The 19,297-nt window shown below is 38.1% G+C and overlaps 1 protein-coding gene across 1 annotated transcript in view; it reads left to right on the top strand.

Annotated features, from left to right (window-relative positions):
- Window positions 1-18,824, top strand: part of LOC108715125 (alpha-actinin-3) — a 42,574-nt gene extending 23,750 nt beyond the window's left edge. The window contains exons 2-21 of the mRNA XM_018259963.2: window positions 232-346; window positions 1,348-1,467; window positions 2,066-2,152; window positions 4,535-4,622; window positions 6,163-6,241; window positions 6,905-6,986; window positions 7,399-7,484; window positions 7,597-7,689; window positions 8,191-8,421; window positions 8,577-8,724; window positions 9,294-9,444; window positions 9,909-10,017; window positions 10,191-10,331; window positions 10,917-11,099; window positions 11,629-11,763; window positions 12,224-12,403; window positions 13,319-13,465; window positions 14,464-14,529; window positions 14,858-15,016; window positions 16,801-18,824. Of these exons, the coding sequence (XP_018115452.1) occupies window positions 232-346; window positions 1,348-1,467; window positions 2,066-2,152; window positions 4,535-4,622; window positions 6,163-6,241; window positions 6,905-6,986; window positions 7,399-7,484; window positions 7,597-7,689; window positions 8,191-8,421; window positions 8,577-8,724; window positions 9,294-9,444; window positions 9,909-10,017; window positions 10,191-10,331; window positions 10,917-11,099; window positions 11,629-11,763; window positions 12,224-12,403; window positions 13,319-13,465; window positions 14,464-14,529; window positions 14,858-15,016; window positions 16,801-16,959 (2,559 nt within the window). The 3' untranslated portion in view covers window positions 16,960-18,824. The remainder of the gene's footprint in view (window positions 1-231; window positions 347-1,347; window positions 1,468-2,065; window positions 2,153-4,534; window positions 4,623-6,162; window positions 6,242-6,904; window positions 6,987-7,398; window positions 7,485-7,596; window positions 7,690-8,190; window positions 8,422-8,576; window positions 8,725-9,293; window positions 9,445-9,908; window positions 10,018-10,190; window positions 10,332-10,916; window positions 11,100-11,628; window positions 11,764-12,223; window positions 12,404-13,318; window positions 13,466-14,463; window positions 14,530-14,857; window positions 15,017-16,800) is intronic.
- The last annotated feature ends 473 nt before the right edge of the window (window positions 18,825-19,297 follow it).

Below are 19,297 nucleotides of genomic sequence, written 5' to 3'. Positions count from 1 at the left end.
AGTCTATCCAGCAGCTTTCCCCCATGTCTCTATTTAGTGTGTGTTCATTTTATGCACTTATTGGATATTCTGGATGCGCCAAAGCTCAATTCACTATGGAATATTGTGTTTTCTGGCAGATTAATGGTCTTGTTTTGCCCAACAAATACAACTTTTGCTCATATATGTCTGTCACCCCACAAATGAGTATCACAAATGAGTATCTCTCATAATTGATCAATTCATTTACAGACCTTCACAGCCTGGTGTAACTCTCACCTTCGGAAAGCTGGCACCCAGATTGAAAACATTGAGGAGGACTTCAGAAATGGACTGAAATTGATGCTTCTGCTTGAGGTCATTTCTGGTAAGTGATATTCCAGGTTGTTACAGCATGTGAAATGAATGTCTTCCATCTCGGCAAGTTACTATTAATAGAAATCCGTCGAAAGGGTTGGACCTAAACGGATCCATCACTCAATGAATAAATATGATCTGGACCTACAGTATGTGATAGATTATGGGGCAGTAGCGTTATAATACAACAATAACATAATACAGGTTCAATTAAACCCAACAGGATTGTTCTGCCTCCAATAAGGATTAATTAGATCTTAGTTGGGATCAAGTACAAGCGACTGTTTTATTATTACACAGAAAAAGGAAATCAGTTTTAAAAATTTGGTTTATTTGGATAAAATGGAGTCTAGGGGAGACGGCTTTTCTGTAATTCAGAGCTTTCTGGATAATGGGTTTCTGGATGATAGATTCTATAATTATACAAATATGGAGCTGAGCCTACAGCTAAGAGACCATGAAATCACACGCTACACAGCACATATTGGTATGGGAGAACATCCGAAAAGTGTGGGTTATCAGTATCATATCTATTACTTGATATACCGTATATACTCGAGTATAAGCCGTCCTGAGTATAAGCCGAGGTACCTAATTTTACCTCCAAAAACTGGGAAAGCTTATTGACTCGAGTATAAGCCTAGGGTGAGAAATGCAGCAGCTTCTGGTAAGTTTCAATCAAAAAATTGAGGGTTTCTGCTCCCATTGGAGGTGCCGGCGTCTCGTTTTTGGATGCCGGCGACCATTCTTGGACACCGGCGAATATTCTTGGAGACTATACTTGGACGCTGGCGACTATTCTTAGACGCCGGCGACCGATTTTGCGCTTGACCCGAGTATAAGCCGAGGTAGAGGTTTTCAGCATATTTTGGGGGCTGAAAAACTCGGCTTATACTCGAGTATATACGGTAATTAATAATAATAATTAATTGATATAATTGTAAATATGATATGTGCAATGCGATGTAAGGAAAGTGGCTTTGATCTAATGTAACTTGTTGGTCTTTTCAGGGGAGAGACTGCCCAAACCGGACAAAGGAAAGATGCGTTTCCATAAGATTGCCAATGTGAACAAAGCTCTGGACTATATTGCGAGTAAAGGGGTGAAACTTGTGTCTATTGGAGCTGAGGGTGAGTGAAGTACGAAGCCTTTGTGAGTGTGGAAATTATTCTTCATTACACAACAGAAATGAGCTATGAATAAACCCTTCACGTTACAGTTTCTAAACAAGTTTCCACTTAGAGGAATTGCTATTTGATATTTGCCCCTTACTGTTCTCTATATTCTGCTACACTCCTAGTTCTGGCTATGTAGCACAAAGCGATTGGTTAGCAGACTCATAGTTAATTATGCAAGGCATTGTGGGATATGGAGTCATGCCGGGAGTACAGCTGACGTCCGCTGCATTGTTTTGAGAGTCAGAACCAGCAGTGCAGCTTGGGATGGACAAATAATATTTTCAATTACAATTCTATTTACAAATAAGCTACTGACATTGTTTTAAATGAATATCTGTGGAAACTCGGAATTATATTTTCATTCTAAAAAGATATTCCCCTGGCATTGTGCTCAATGTAATTACAGGAAAACCAGGATCAGTTTTGTTGATCAAATACTATGGACTTCTACAAATGCTCATTTTCCTCAACATCTAAACTTAACTGTGTGTATGCTGTATATTCATTTGCAAAGAATTTAAAGGATGTTTACAAATTTTTTTTTTTACAGAAATTGTTGATGGCAATTTGAAAATGACCTTGGGTATGATCTGGACTATCATTCTGCGTTTTGCAATTCAAGATATTTCTGTAGAAGGTGAGAGCAGATTTCTGGGATTATTATTAAATGCAAAGTTCTGGGTTGAGTGAGGTTTATCTCACCACTAAAGGATTCCTTATCTACCACACTTGATTGAACCTCAGTTGCCTCTTTCAGTTATTGGGCTTTATTGTGTGAGAGAGTCTGGAGCAGACGCCTAGTGATACTTTACCTGCAGAGTCTAAAGAATGAGCCGTTTTGACTCTATTTTATGGCCCTGTCGGCATTGTTGCCTCTGCAGCAGTTTCCAAGTATCTACAAAAGCCCCAATTCCAAGTGACTACTCCAAACTTGTGGTATATCTCCTGACGGACAGTTAAGGTGGCCATAGATGTAACAATTACGTCTTCAAGATGTTTCCAAGAAAGATAGTTGGTTTCAATACACACGTGTAGAGCTGAATGGTCAGATATACATATAGAAACAATACAATTCTACCTGTATCTGATGATTCGGCACTAGTGGTCGATGTTCACATTCCTTCAAAGGCCCCGATCAAAATTTTTTCGGCCGACCGACGAGCCGACCAATATCCTTCTTCTGCCGATATCGGTCGGTGCATCTCCCCCCATACATGTGCCGAATATTGTACGAAAATGTGTTACATATGAAGTGAATATCCATGTGTGTATGACCACCTTTAGTCTCTATTGGTTAATCATTTCCAAGTAATGAGCACCTCTTAATCATGCTGGGCTATCCAGGTTACTGGCACATGCATCACAATTATAAAATGGATATCCTTATTATGTACTAATTATGTACTAATTATGATTACCTATGCATAACAGAGATTTAATATGTACATTCTCACCTTTTTGATGTACAGTTGAGTTCTTTTTTTCCATTTAGTGGGGTGATTGAGTGGAGGCCCTTGGGCAAGCAGGGAACCATGAAAATGCACATCAGTCTATGGGGTCGGCATCCCAGTGATAGAAAATTGTAACAAAGATTGTTTTAGATACGATAGCTGTTATCTTGGGTCAGTGATTGGTTTAAATTAGGCCTGGAAAGAAGTGCAGTCAAACTGATTGAATTTTCCAACCTACCTGGTGTTCATAAATCCAAGCGTATATGGGCCAATAGTCATAATCAGAATGAAATGTACTGGCAATCATTATAGTTTTCTGTTTTGGACCACCCTCGAGTCATTATAATATCTATAGTTTCTGTATTTCTATATTTTAATTCATTTATTTACCTTACATCAAAAAGACAGAAGACCGTTTAGTCTTTACCTAAGTCTCTATTTAGGCTCCACTGTATCCATGACCCAAAGTCATGGATACATTGGCTTTCCTCTTCCCATATTGGCAATATAACAAATTCATTTCTAGCTCTTTTCCATCCAAAGTTAATGATACTGATGTGAATACTTAGATGGTCTATTTGATATTATTTAAACACGTTGCAGTTTCCTGGCAATTCAGTGAGTGCTTTATGGTTTTATGCCGTTAGTCTTGGACCAATATCAAAATATACATCTACAACATTTCACTTTAAAACCGAGAGTATTACTAAGTAGTACTATGTACATGGCTCTTCCTTCACTGCTGTAAAAGTCTTGGTGATCTGGACAGGTTCATAGTAGTGTTTTAATTGGACTGAGGTCAGGGCTTTGCAGGGCAGTCGAGTTCCTCGAGTCATTCTGGATTATTGGAAGAGTTTATATGTCAAGGACTCCCACACCAGTTGAACTGGAGAAGCTGATTGAGTAGTCAAACGTCTTCCATGATTAATCGGCAAGTCCAGTTGCTCTAGATTTACTTCTACTACATGTGCAGATTTTGCTTTTTTATATATAAGAAATGTATTGTTCTAAAATAAGAAAGGGCCTTTCCTAAACTGTTGCCACAAAGTATGAAGCATGAAATTGTCAAGAAAGTTATTTTATGCTGTAGGGTCACAGTTACCAGGGGACACTTGGTCCAAAGCAGGGGTCCCCAACCTTTTTCACTCGTGAGCAACATTCAGATGTAAAAAGAGTTGGGGAGCAACACAAGCATGAAAAATCTTCCTGGGTGGTGCCAAATAAGAGATGTGATTGGTTATTAGTAGCCCCTATGTGGACTGGCAGCCTATTGGAGACTCTGTTTGGCAGTGCATCTGGTTTTTATGCACCAAATCTTGTCTCCAAGTCTGGAATTCAAAAATAATCACCTGCTTTGAGGCCACTGGGAGCAACATCCAAGGGGTTGGAGAGCAACATGTTACTCATGAGCTACTGGTTGGGGATCACTGGTCCAAAGCATAAAAAGGAGCCTCAGAACATTGTTTTAAGTCTCCACCAAACATTTCTATTGACATTTAGGCAGGTAACATTCTCCTGGAATCAAAACATGTTTAATCATTACTCATAGAAATATTCTGCTTCCATAGAAACGTCTGCAAAGGAAGGTCTGCTGCTCTGGTGCCAAAGGAAAACAGCTCCTTATAGAAATGTCAATGTACAGAATTTCCACATTAGGTAAGACTTTCATTATTTACTCCATTTATTTACTCAATTATTCTACCCATTCTCATAAGGAACCATTAAACAATGGCAGGAAACATTTCCATTTTTGCTTGTTAGGGGGTTATTCATTAATGTCTGATTTTTTCTGGTCAGACTTTTAAATGGGAAAACACAATTTTTTTTCCTAAAAAAAAACCTGATAAAGTGTTAAAAGTCAGAATAAAAAAGTAGTCCAGCTCAGAACTGCCGAGTTCATGTAGAAGTCAAGGGCAGATATCTGTTGATATCCTGATCAATAATTCCGAAGATTTTGTGGTTTCGGGCGTCAAATATTGAAAATATCACAGGTTCTGAAAAAGTTGCAGGTTTTGGTGACAAATCCGAAAAAAACATACAATATGAATTTTGCAACGATTTTATCGAGTCTTTTCCCGCACAAGAGATTTTTGTGAAAATGTAATGATAAATGATTCATCAAAATCTCAGATTTTGATAAATAACCCCCTTAAAGGAGGAGGAAAGGCTAAAAGTAAGTAAGCTTTATCAGAAAGGTCTATATAAATACACCAGTAAACCCTCAGTAATGCTACTCTGAGTCCTCTGTCAAAAGAAACAGCACATTTCTTTCCTTCTATTGTGTACTCATGGGCTTCTGTATCAGACTAACTGTTTTCAGCTTAAACCTCCAGGGCTAGGGCTTGAGCATGCTCAGTTTGCTCCTCTCTCCCTCCCCTCTCTGCTGTAATCTGAGCCCAGAGCTATGAGTGAGCAGGCGGAGACTCAGGCAGGAAGTGATGTCACACCCAGCTAATATGGCAGCTGCTATCCTAAACAAACAGAGAGAATGTCTAGAGCTGTTTACTTCGATATGGTAAAGCATTCTGCAGAATAAATATAGTGTTATAGCTTGCACTATTGTGGCTAATCTATTGGCAATAAACTGACATTGGTAGCTTTTCGTCTCCTTTAACGTACATAATTAAATGTTCCTTTTTTATAGTGAATAAAGTACCCCCTCTTGTAAAATATAAGGATATTATAAGTTACCGAGGAGTTTCATGACCATATAAAAATAGAGGCCGAAGGCCGAGTGTTTTTGTACAGGTCATGGAACTCCGAGGTAACTTCTAATATCCTCATATTTTGCAACAGAGGGAACTTTATTTATTATAATACACAAGTTTCAGTGAGTCATGTGACAGAAATGACATCAGAACTCACCGTTTATAACTGATGACATCAGAACTCACCGTTTATAAGGATATAATTTACAGGATATTCATGGCTTTTGTGTATTATAATAGTTTTACTGGCTGAGAGTCAGTTACATAGTAATTTCTCTGGTTATTTATTCATTTCATTCTATGAATCAGTAAAGAACAATCATCAGTCACATCAGTTCCAGTCTCACATCTAAGCCCCCTGCTATTTTGTTTATAAAAATGTTCCCTAGTTGCTTCAGACCTAAAAACCAGAAAGGAAAGAGGGGAAATGTTCCGATTGTTTATTGTTCTCTTTCCTTTTTCTCTTTTTCTCTCGCTCATGTCTGAAGCTGGAAGGACGGACTTGCACTGTGCGCTCTCATCCACAGACACAGGCCTGACCTCATTGACTACTCCAAACTCAAAAAGGTTTCTTTTTCTTATTAACACCTCTGTGATAAAGCTTTGCCCTTTGCTTGTATCTCTCATGTCCCTTTTATATATAAATTCCACTTTTACTATCACACTCTTATAATTCATTCTGTCTGTATAGAAATGAACGAAATGCCCATGTCTGTGGTGCGTATATTGTGTGTGTGTTTCTAAGGAGATACAAATTAATTCTTTATAGATATTTACATTTAGTTTCCAGTATGTGATACTGAAGAACCCCCTCAGTCTGCCAATAGTCTATAGACCACCTTTATATGCAGGAGGTTTCTCTAGTCAACATCATCTGTCTGTGCTTAATTTGTGCGGGTCTTTGTATGTTCTCTTTGTATGTTCTCTTTGTATGTTCTCTTTGTATGTTCTCTTTGTATGTTCTCTTGGATGTGCCATGATTTGATTCTGTCCAGCTGATTATACATGAGCATCACAGTATTGGGTGACGCTGGTGATTTAACCATTGTCCTCCTACGACTCCAACTTGAGGCTCAGTCTCACAGCATTAGATGCAGAATGTGCTTAATGGTAAAGGAACCCCACACTCACAACGGTGATATTCGTACCCCTTGTCTGTCTGTAATATGATTGAAAGTGACAGTTTACAATGTATGTAATTGTGTTAATCTTACGATGTCATTGTTACAGGATGATCCCATTGGTAATCTCAACACTGCCTTTGATGTTGCAGAGAAATATTTGGATATCCCCAAAATGTTGGATGCAGAGGGTAAGGATGAAGTTATTTGATGTAAATACAACATTACATTAGTTCTTGCCCGTACTACGTTGCAGGTAACCAAGTTACAACTTAACTGACCAGGTCTCCAAGCCAAAAACCTGGTCTTACTCCAAGACCTGTGATCTCCCCAACGGTTGGGGTATTTAGCTGTTTAATTCTCTGAGATTTGTATTTATTCAAGTCTTGCAAAATACCAACATTTTCAAGTGGGAAATCTCTCCATCACAGTCTTTTTATTGATGGGATTTTTAGGTTGACCAACCGCAGTGTTGCAACTGTTTCCTGTATTTGGAAGGTATTTTCCCACTTCTGCCCAAGGAATAGATTAAAAGGAGGTTGGATGAAGCTCAGTTTCATTTAATACATTTGTTCCTTTCATTTTGCTGTCCTTGTCCCCTAGATATTGTGAATACTCCAAAGCCAGACGAGAAGGCAATTATGACATATGTATCCTGCTTCTATCATGCATTTGCTGGAGCTGAGCAGGTAAATAAGGGGTCATTTTTCACTGCAGAGTTTTATGGGGTACAAGTTTATGTTGTGGGAAGTCATTTTGTGTATTATACGATCATTACTTGTACTCTGCTTCTTTTCACAGGCGGAGACTGCGGCAAACAGAATCTGTAAAGTTCTAGCTGTAAACCAGGAGAATGAGAAGCTGATGGAGGAATATGAAAAGTTAGCAAGTGAGGTAACCATTCCCCATGCACATTATTATTATTATTATTATACGATCACTCCTATTAATAAAGTGCCAACAGATTTCACAGTACTGTACAATAGGTGTATAGTAGGAATATACAGCATTATATACAAGTCTCCTTTTCCTGTATTTTACCTCAATACATTTTATACCCAACAAACGTTCATCTTGTTTTTAAGGTCAGCTCGTAATCAAAGAAGAAGATTTTGTACAAACTTTATGAGAAAATATATAGCGATAGAAACAGACACAATATATTTGCTATAATTGTGTAGATCTTGGAGCATGTTAGGAAAGTGACCTGTCCGAGATGTTTGTGTGTGATGATCTCCAAATAAAAATGAGTTACATATTAAATCCTTGCTCTCCACCAGTGGTGTTTACATGTCTCAAAAACATAAACTGCGTGTAACATACCAGTTGAGGTTAAAAAAGACTCAACTTTTTTTGTGCAAACTAAAACTGGATCCAATATGTTTTTCCCGTCAGCTCCTGGAATGGATCCGTCGCACCATCCCTTGGCTGGAGAACAGAACCCCAGAAAAGAACATGGGTGCCATGCAGAAGAAACTGGAAGACTTCAGGGACTACAGAAGGGTTCACAAACCCCCTCGTGTGCAAGAGAAGTGCCAGCTGGAGATCAACTTCAACACCTTGCAGACCAAGCTGAGACTTAGCAATCGTCCAGCATTCATGCCCTCTGAAGGCAAGATGGTGTCTGTAAGTTAGAAAGTAGTGTGTAATTAATGATTACAACTGAAATCTGACATTGTCTGACGCATTTAGCCATGTAACAATGGTAACTTATGATTAGCTGCTTCTCAAAATGCTTCTATATGGAGCCATTTATTTATACACGTCCCCTATTCCATTAGGACATCGCCAATGCCTGGAAAGGATTGGAGCAGGTAGAAAAAGGATATGAAGAGTGGCTGCTGATGGAAATCAGGAGACTGGAAAGGTTGGAGCATTTGGCTGAGAAGTTTAAACAGAAAGCTTCTCTGCATGAGTCCTGGACCAGAGGTAAAGAAAACTCTAGCAAAATGTCACCATATACACAAATTTCATGTCTATAGGGAAACAGATTCCAAAATGTGACATACAGAATATATTCTGAAATAGTGTTTAAAGTCCAGTTATCAAAACTATCTTGAAAATAATTCAAGCCCAACTTCATCCATCTGTGATCATTCTATCTCATCCATCTGTGATCATTCTATCTCATTCACTATCCTCTTCTGATCAGTATGGTTTGTTTAAAAATATAATGGGCTCTGTATAAACAACGCTGCTTTCCCCCAACTGCAGGGTGTGTTTCAGCTCACAGATAAGGAGAAGATCTTTATACTGGGGGTTTATCAATAGACTTGTAATTTGTTTAACATCCTCCATTTGTAATTTGGAAAACAAATGTACGTTTGTCCTGTAAGATAAAACAGAGATAATAAAAATCATAGATGCTTCTTAACTGGCAACAAGTATGTTCAGGTAAAGCTCTATTTGTTGAAACATCAACCACCCAACCATCAACTAATATGATCAACTCAATTATTAATTCACTCAAGCCTTATTTCAACCTTCGTATAATTCAGGAAAGGAGGAACTGCTGTCCCAGAGAGATTATGAATCAGCCTCCCTTATGGAGATCCGAGCTCTCGTGAGAAAACATGAAGCGTTTGAGAGTGATCTGGCCGCCCACCAGGACCGTGTTGAGCAGATTGCTGCTATTGCCCAAGAGCTAAAGTGAGTTTGCCGAGATTTGAAGATGGGATCACATTATTAAGTAATACATGAGATTGTGCAGTAGGATGATATTAGATCAGTGGTCCCCAACCAGTAGCTCGCGAGCAACATGTTGCTCCCCAACCCCTTGGATGTTGCTCCCAGTGGTCTAAAAACAGGTGATTATTTTTGAATTCCAGGCTTGGAGGCAAGTTTTACTTAAAACCAGGTAGTAAAAACCAGGTGTACAGCTATACAGAGCCTCAATGTAGGTTGACAATCCACATAGGGGCTATTAAATGTCCTATCACAGCCCTTATTTGGCACCCCAGGATCATTTTTCATGCTTGTTTTGCTCCACAACTCCTTTTACTTCTGAATGTTGCTCACGGGTTCAAAAGGTTGGGGATCCCTGTATTAGATCAAGACACATATAATGGATGCAAAAGCCGGGAACTTTGGGTAACGGTTACTTATCTTTCTAGTGAACTAGACTACCACGATGCTGCTTCAGTTAACAGCCGCTGCCAGGCCATTTGTGACCAGTGGGATAATTTGGGCACCCTTACACAGAAGAGGAGAGATGCTCTGGAGGTAATGGAAAACTCATTTGGCCACAATCAAAAAAAGTAAATGTTGATATCATCATGCAATATGTAAAATAGGAATAGTATTTAATAATTAGTCTTCATTATGTTAATCAAATAGCTCTCCAGGAATGGATAGTCAATAAATGATGTCAATAAGTTCTGTATTTTTCTTCACAGCGTGTAGAGAAGCTTCTGGAGACCATTGACCAGCTGTACTTGGAGTTTGCTAAGAGAGCAGCCCCTTTCAATAACTGGATGGATGGAGCTGTAGAAGATCTGCAAGATATGTTTATTGTACACAGCATTGAGGAAATCCAGGTACATAAGAGAAACAGGGAGGAGACAGCAAGAACTTACCAAAGGAATAAGAAAGATACATACAGGTGGATAGTAAGGCATTTCTGGGCAGCAGAGGTTAATACAGGTATGGGACCTGTTATCCAGAATGCTCGGGACCTGGGGTTTTCCGGATAACGGATCTTTCCGTAATTTGGGTCTTTATGCCTTATGTCTTACTAGAAATTCACTTAAACATGAAATAAACCCAATAGGCTGGTTTTTCTTCCAATAAGGATTAATTATATCTTAGTTGGGATCAAGTACAAGCGACTGTTTTATTATTACACAGAAAAAGGACATCATTTTTAAAAATTTGGATTATTTGGATAAAATGGAGTCTATGGGAGACAGCCATTCCGTAATTCGGAGCTTTCTGGATATCGGGTTTCCAGATAAGAGATCCTATACCTGTATTCTCAAAGTTCCAGAGTAACCCTACAATAGCTTATTATATTCAATAAGATTCTAACCCGCACCGTTAGCCTATCCCAATCCTTTTGTAGCTCAACTAAAATTCATTTCACTATGTTGATCTTAATCTTTTGATTTTTTTTTTGCCTTTAGAGTCTCATTACAGCCCACGAGCAGTTCAAAGCAACACTTCCTGAGGCAGATAAAGAGAAGATGTCAATTTTGGGCATCCAGGCTGAGATCCAGAAAATTGCCCAGACCTATGGAATCAAACTGTCTGGCATTAACCCATACACTATCCTCACCCACCTTGATGTTTCCAATAAATGGGAGACGGTAAGTCGTGTCACAATGGCGTCAAGTTAAGCAAAGAGTCTGCATTTGCCATTACTCCAACATACGTGAAGAGCTTCTAATATTTAGTCATTAGTGGCTGGACACCAAGCTGAATTGTATCAGATACAAAATGGGTTAAAACCAACTTGGATGCTGTTTTACACACACAGCCCTTGATGGTGATTTTCAGGGGGATATAGTAGGTAATGGATTGTGATAAGGAAAGTTGTGCTAAATTAGCCTAAGAAACAATGGCCACTCACACCAGATTAATATTATAGGCTGAGACAATCACCTTCATAAAAGGAAAAATAATGAAATATTCCTTCATTAATGGTAACAACAGACAAATACCTGAAAAAAGGAAAAATATTAGATTGTCCTGGTAATTGACACACCAATCAGTTATTATGAGAGTGTGAAGAATTGAAGGTTGATGCACAGATATATCCGCTTACAAAATAAAACTGCCATATAGATTTGTGGTAATTGTCGGTATTTTTAACAAGCCATTTTATATTTTGTGTAGGTGAAACAACTGGTTCCTCACAGAGACCAAACCCTGCAAGAGGAGCTTGCCCGTCAGCAGGCGAATGAGCGCCTCCGTCGCCAGTTTGCAGCACAAGCCAATGTGATAGGGCCCTGGATCCAGACCAAGATGGAGGTCAGTCTAAACGATGATATAAAGACAGACAATTCTATCCACAGTCTTATTAGGTCATTGCTTATTTTACAGGAGTAATAACTTCTGTTTGCTACTCTAATATTTATATTCTGCATGTTGACCCATGAAGATTATAAAGATTAATTTAGTGCCCTAGAAAGTTTCCCTATGGCTTTTACTTGCCCTTTAGCTGTTAGTCTTTTTTCATATGATTTTCATGTTTATAATAAGTTTTTTTCTGGCTCCTTGCTGTGTGACTGTATCTGATTGGAGTTAAAACCATCTTTGGAATCTTTCTTAGTTAAATCTGTGCTTCATAATCATTGAGCTTTATTAATCCAGCCAACCATGAAAACCCGCAAATGCTGTTGATTTTAAGATTCCAATTTAGCACTTTGGCATGAAAGCTTGATGCCATTTCCAGTACTTAGCTCTAACCATTGCTTCTTCATTTGTGTAGGAGATTGGCCGTATCTCAGTGGACATCAGCGCCTCCTTGGAAGATCAGATGAACCATCTCAAACAGTATGAGCAGAACATCATCTCCTACAAATCCAACATTGATAAGCTAGAAGGTGACCACCAACTCATCCAAGAATCTCTCATTTTTGATAACAAGCACACAAGCTACAGCATGGAGGTGAGATTAGAAATGTACAAAAAGCCTTGGCAAATCAGCACATTTTTAGCACAATTTCTAATGTATTCATGCGCTCAAGTTCTAAAATGTTATATTTGCATCTAATTTTCATTATAACTTTGTCATACAAGTTTATTGGCCCTTGTATGATCTACCTGACTGGGGCTTGGACGGATTTCAATCTCAAAGGCTGGAAAATACCACAGGGGAAGGACCTCATTGGGCCATAGATACAGTAATTCCCTAACAAGCCTGCAATGGTCAATCTGTCATCCAGTTATTGTCCTTGGGGAACAATGATCAGATTAACACAATGTTGTAAAATTGGATCTTACTTTGTCACAAAGTTTTGGGGCCTATTTACCAATGCTCAAGTATTCGGTATTTGGAGGGGGCCAGTGCACTAACAGTCTTCCATGGTCCAGGCCCCATTGTCAGATGGGCCCCACCACATCCATAAGGCCTGCTTATGATGGCTACTCCCAATAGCATAACTACTGACGGCTGGGTGGTGCACCTGCAATATACCTTTCTTCATGGCTCTAATGAGCCCCAAGGGGTGCAGACCCAGGTGCTATTGTATCCCCTGCACCCGTTACTTACTCTGCTGGTTACACCACTGGCATGAGTTTATTTATGGCATCCATCCATTTGGCTAGTATAGAGCACTGTATGGCACATCCTATGTATGGCCACATTTTATTTGTGTTTGGAACTAATGAAACAATTACATAACTACATTGTTAACTCAAAAGAGGCAACAGATTCAACCTTTCAACGCATCTCCAGCATCACTGATCCACATTAGGGCAGTGCCCCCAGGGAAAAAAAATCTTTGTTTCTTGAAGAATATTTATGGTGAAAATATCAATGCTTGCCCATATAATTACCTTACGATTATTTACCTTTCTTCAGCATATTCGAGTAGGATGGGAGCAGCTCCTAACAACAATTGCCAGGACCATTAATGAGATTGAAAACCAGATCCTGACACGTGATGCCAAGGGTATTAGCCAAGAACAAATGAATGAGTTCAGAGCATCCTTCAACCACTTTGACCGAGTGAGTATCTGGCTGTGACTTGAATGAAAATCCAGTAGAGGTAGAATCAAGAATACCCCCTGAATACAAGCTATTCCCACCCCATATGTTTGCTCATAAATATTCCATAACTATAAAAAGACATTGGGATGGATATGGTACAGGGGCGATTTATCTATGATCAAATTTGAATTTTTTTTTTTTGGCTTGTAAACTCACAAATTCTAATTTTTCGAGTTTTTGTCACAGTGGTATCTAGTTTCTATATTGGGATTTTTTTAATAAATAAGCAAACATTCTTTTTAATTGTGAGTTTATTCGAAACAGAAAAAACTTAAAAACCTCACAGATTAAATTTTTGATAAATAAGTGCCAAGCTTGATAAAAACATGGCAGTAACAAAAAAATTAAGGGTCTTCATAAATGTTTAAAATAAATGAATGTATCATTATCATGTACAGATATGGGACTTGTTATCCAGAATGTCTGGGGTATGGCATTTTCTGGATAAGTGGTCTTTCTATAATTTGGATCACCATATCTTACTAAAAAAATGTAAACATTAAATCAACTCTGTAGGATTGTTTTGCCTAATGTTATACAATAAAAACCAAAAGCTTAAGCAGTGTTTTGACTGCACTCGTTAAAATATTGTAACTCATCTTGTGTTCTCTTCTATTAATATGTCATGTGAAATTCAGTATTTAAAGTACTCTGGAATGCAGTCTAGGATGAGTCTATACATACTGATATTTTATTTCACTGTAAGAATGTGATGGTTAATAACTAATACTCCATATGGCAAAGTTATTTAGTAACAGTAGATTCTGGGCATATAAAAAAGTAACAAATATAATTGATTGAGGTGCTGTTATTTGATGTCAGGGGTGGCCATTAGAGTGGGTATGGGACAGACTGGGGAGACCCTCTCAGAGTAGCATCTAATCATCTGTACATAATATAAGCAATTTGTATAACTAAGTCAGGCATATCATGAGTATATTTCTTTTTCTCTGCAGAAGCGGAATGGCATGATGGACCCAGATGACTTCCGTGCATGTCTTATTTCCATGGGATATGATCTGGTGAGCAGTTTTTGGGAACACATGTTTTGTGTATTGAGAAGAGCTAAACAAATAACCCTCTAAAGTTGGCCATAGAAGCAAAGGTCGGACAATTTTGGGACCGTGTGTGGAGATTTAAATCCATGATTAAATAGATCACATACATCTTGGTCAGTGATTTTGTTACTTTTAAAAGGGCAGTTACGCAGTTATTTTTAGCATTCGGATTCCATTTACTATTCTAGAATGTTTGTCATTTGTGCATGAGGATATCATCCCGCTCAGGAACATTTCTATTTATCTCAGTCATCATTAATCTTATTGGCTTTTCCCTCTTACTTTGCTTTAGGGTGAAGTGGAGTTTGCTCGAATTATGACTTTGGTTGATCCCAACAACACGGGAGTTGTAACCTTCCAGGCTTTCATCGACTTTATGACAAGAGAGACGGCCGAAACCGACACTGCTGAACAAGTTATGGCCTCGTTCAAAATTCTGGCTTCTGACAAGGTTAGTAGGAAATAAGAATAACCATAGTATTGACGTTATTTATCCAATGTTGTATAGAACATTACATATACACCTACAGGCATGCAATAACATCTTTCACACTTATTCATTGCAGGCCTTTGAATAACACAGGCTACTTTCTACAAGTTATCTGGAATCTATTTAATTGTAGCTTAAAATCAGAAGACTTTATAAAACTATAGTTCTTCAGTATAAAATGATGACATTTAATAACAAATAGAGGGCGCACTGTTATTCTTTCATATAACCAACAGAGGGCGCTGTGTGATATTGCAGTCACTGTTATTCTTTCATATAACCAACAGAGGGCGCTGTGTGATATTGCAGTCACTGTTATTCTTTCCTATAACCAACAGAGGGCACTGTGTGATATTGCAGTCACTCCCCAAGCGAACTGTTGGTATAGGAATGATTAAAAGTGACTGCAATCTCAGCTACTGCCCACTGACTCGAGTATAAGCCGAGGTAGACTTTTTCAGCACATTTTGGATGCTGAAAAACTCGGCTTATACTCGAGTATATACGGTAAATGATAGTGAGAAGAGTTAAGCATAAAAAACAACATATACATGTATGGGACCTGTTATTCTAAATGATTTGAATCCATAATTTGCTAAAAGTCATGTAAACATTAAATAAAGCCAATAGGATTGTTGAGCCGCCAGTAAGGATGATTTATATCTTAGTTGGGATCAAGTACAAGGTTCTGTTTTGTTATCACAGAGAAAAAGGAAATATGCTTTAAAATGTAGAATTATTTTATTCATGGTGAAAGACAGTGGAAAGAGAAAAAATACATCCAGTTGATTTGACCTATTACAAATGCTATGGGTATTGCAGTGGTCATGAGAAAACCTACTGTTCTAAGAAGGCTTTTGTTATTGGATGAAGCCATGAAGAATTGTGCACAGCCACATCTTTTATCCACTGGAATGAACAGTGTGAATAGTGTGCCCTGTGCATTATATGTGGAAATTTACTTCTAGTCCCCAATTGTAACTGACACCTACATTAAAGGAGAAGGAAAGCTACTGAAGCAGTTTATTGCAAATAGATTAGCCACAATAGTACAAGCTATAATACTATATTAATTCTGCAGAATGCTTTACCATACCTGAGTAATCAGCTCTAGAAGCTCTATGTTTGTTTAGGATAGCAGCTGCCATATTAGCTTGGTGTGACATCACTTCCTGCCTTAGTCTCTCCATGCTCACTCATAGATCTGGGCTCAGATTACAGCAGGGAGAGAAGAACAAACTGAGCATGCTCAAGCCCTAGCCCTGGAGGTTTAAGCTGAAAACAGTTAGTCTGATACAGAAGCCCATGAGTACACAATAGAAGGAAAGAAATGTGCCGTTTCTTTTTGAGGACTCAGAGCAGCATTACTTTGAGGCAGTAACGTAACTTGGTGGGGGTGGGCCCTGGTGCGAGCCGTGCAGATGGGCCCGCCCCCACCCTCGTGTGCGCGATTATACTGTGCCGCTGCAGCCGACTCCAGCCTGCTGCAGCGCGCACAATCTTCCGGGGGGGCCCTGCGGGGGTGCGGGCCCTGGCCCATTTGCACCCCCCTGCTCCCCCGGTAGTTACGCCCCTGCTTTGAGGGGTTACTGGTGTATTTATATAGACCTTACTGATAAAGCTCACTTACTTTTAGCCTTTCCTTCTCCTTTAACTACAATAACAAACACCTTTAAGTATAAACTGAATATGTACATGTATTTATTGCATATGTTGGGCTAATCTGCTATACTTTTGTGTTGCAGAGTTATATCACAATCGATGAACTGCGCAGAGAACTGCCCCCTGAACAAGCAGATTATTGCATCAGCCGCATGACAAAGTACATTGGAGCAGATACAGTGTCAGGAGCTCTGGATTATATGTCATTCTCCAGTGCTCTGTATGGAGAGAGTGATCTATAGAGGAGGAACGTTGCTTCCCATGAACGTCCCACGCTCAGCCATTTTCTCATGTATTGATGCCTGACCTTTCACTCAAAGTCAAATACCTTTTTTAAAATGTAGCCTTAATTGCACAGCGGAATATATATATATATATATACATACACACTTTGTTGATTAAATCAATATTGAAATGAAGTCTTTTGTGGTACCACACATTGAACCCTCATAATAAAACCAAATTGCTTATGTCATGCCAACGTTTTAGCATTAGCAATGAATGTTGTTAGAATTGTCAATGTCAAATCTAAAGGTTATCCACTGCAATGTAACCAGTGTTAATGTTCTTGGACATGTGATAGGACAAAAGCAGGAAGTATGTCACGGGCAAATCATTTTGATTGGTTCATAGGCCACATGGAATGTAACTACTATATATTAAAAGTCCTGTTACTTTTAAATCAGGCAAATATTTTGCTATTTTAACACAGACATGGTATAATGATCCCTGGCCTCATCAAATGTATTTTATTCTGTATCATCCCTAAGTGTGTGTGTGTATATATATATATATATATATATGTTTGTGATTATTATTGCTGTATTTTAATAAAGTTAGACTTTGCGTCTCTTTAAACGATCAGTTTCTTCCAAAACCTCATTTTCCTATATTTATAAAATGGATCAATTGGCAGAAAATGTAACATGGACATGTAAAACACAATCAATAGAAATATTGGTGAAAGTCTTGAGAAAATTCCTTTTAACATAACAGATAATATTAATTGTAAATGATGTTAATATTGAAGAGTTTCATGATGACATAATCAGTTCACTATTACAATCTTAGTCTGTGAGGCTGGTTTATTTTCTTTACTAGTTAATGGTCCATTTGGTTTCTAGATTTCTCCGCAAAAGAATGATGTCACTGCTGGTTGAATGACATAACGGGGGTAATTTATCAAAATTCAAATTTTGTCCGATTTTTTAAATAAAAAAAAGTCCGACCAAACTAGAATCTATGAATTGCCCTTATTTATTATTTAAAAAGCCTGAATTAATCGGTTTGGGGAAAAACCTGAAAACATTGTGTGAAAAACGGTATTGTACTATTTTTTCTGGCTTTTTTTCATCAAAATGATCAGATTTCCGGGCTAAATCCAGTGCAGACCATGATAGGGACCTCTCCCATTGACTTATATGCAACCTCTTCAGGTCTGAGATGGTGGATTTTTGGATTTAGACTTTTTGGAGCCTCAAGGTATAATAAATCTCAAACATTTTGAGGGTTTTTTCCCACCAAAACTTTTATAGTAAAACAACTTTAATCTTTTGAGACTTTTTTATCAGTCGGACTTTAATAAATAACCCCAACATGTCATTAACTTCATAAAGACAGAATTATCCATAGAAAGAGCTGTAATGGGTGATAGAAAGTTCTATTATAGATTCCCAATGTGAAAACAATAATGACTGTAGGGTAACATGCAGATTCTGTAGCTGGAAAATGGTGAAATATTTAATTTAAAACGATTAACTGCACAGAGAAATTATTCACACACATTTTTTGATCCAAAAAGATCAAGTATAGGATGCAGATTCTCCCCAAGATCTCATAGACTTTCAAAACAAACAATGTATTATTAAAACCTAGTCCAGAAGTCCATTTATAGAAATGTTCTAAAAATGATGAATCTGATAGACGAGCTGGTTTAGAAGAAACTGAATTCGGCAGAGCTACATAAACCTTTGTGTAACTTTGCCTGGAAATCCAACGTAATGGCTGGTCAAGTTGTATTACTATTTATGTATCACAAATTGAATTCATATATGAATTTCCTCCAAACACAGGAGAAGAATGAACAATAAAATTTACATTACAAACAGGAATTCTCCTTATACTTATTTCTGTTTCCCCTTAAGAAATGCACGAATGGGAAAGGTGGGAGTTGAAGGTAGAAGATTGGGTTGGAGAGTGAATAAAAAACACAGGGAGCAAAAAAACAGGTGTTAGTTGTTGTCAAATAATTATTATTGGGCAGTTTAGAAGACTATTGATGGGGGGACCCCTTAAAGGCTTTATTGACCGAGTAAACTCTAACACCATTGGATAGCACTTACGTCTGTTCAAACAGATAATTGTATCTACCAAAATATATGTTGTGGCTTATGCCAAGATGGAAGAGACATTTTTAAGAGATAACTTACTTACAGACGTCATGTATGGGGTTTGGACTTTACACCTTAAAGAATACGCTTATAGACTATGAAGGGCTAGGGATTTTGGGCTTACATATTCACTAGAGAGCCTGAAATATATTGGGGTATATTTACCAAAGAGTGAAGTTAATAGTGAAGT

The sequence above is a fragment of the Xenopus laevis genome, chromosome 4S, assembly GCF_017654675.1.
Source record: "Xenopus laevis strain J_2021 chromosome 4S, Xenopus_laevis_v10.1, whole genome shotgun sequence".
Taxonomy (NCBI): Eukaryota; Metazoa; Chordata; class Amphibia; order Anura; family Pipidae; genus Xenopus; species Xenopus laevis.
Note: the sequence above shows the minus strand (reverse complement) of the source record. Positions and strands in the feature narration are given on the sequence as shown.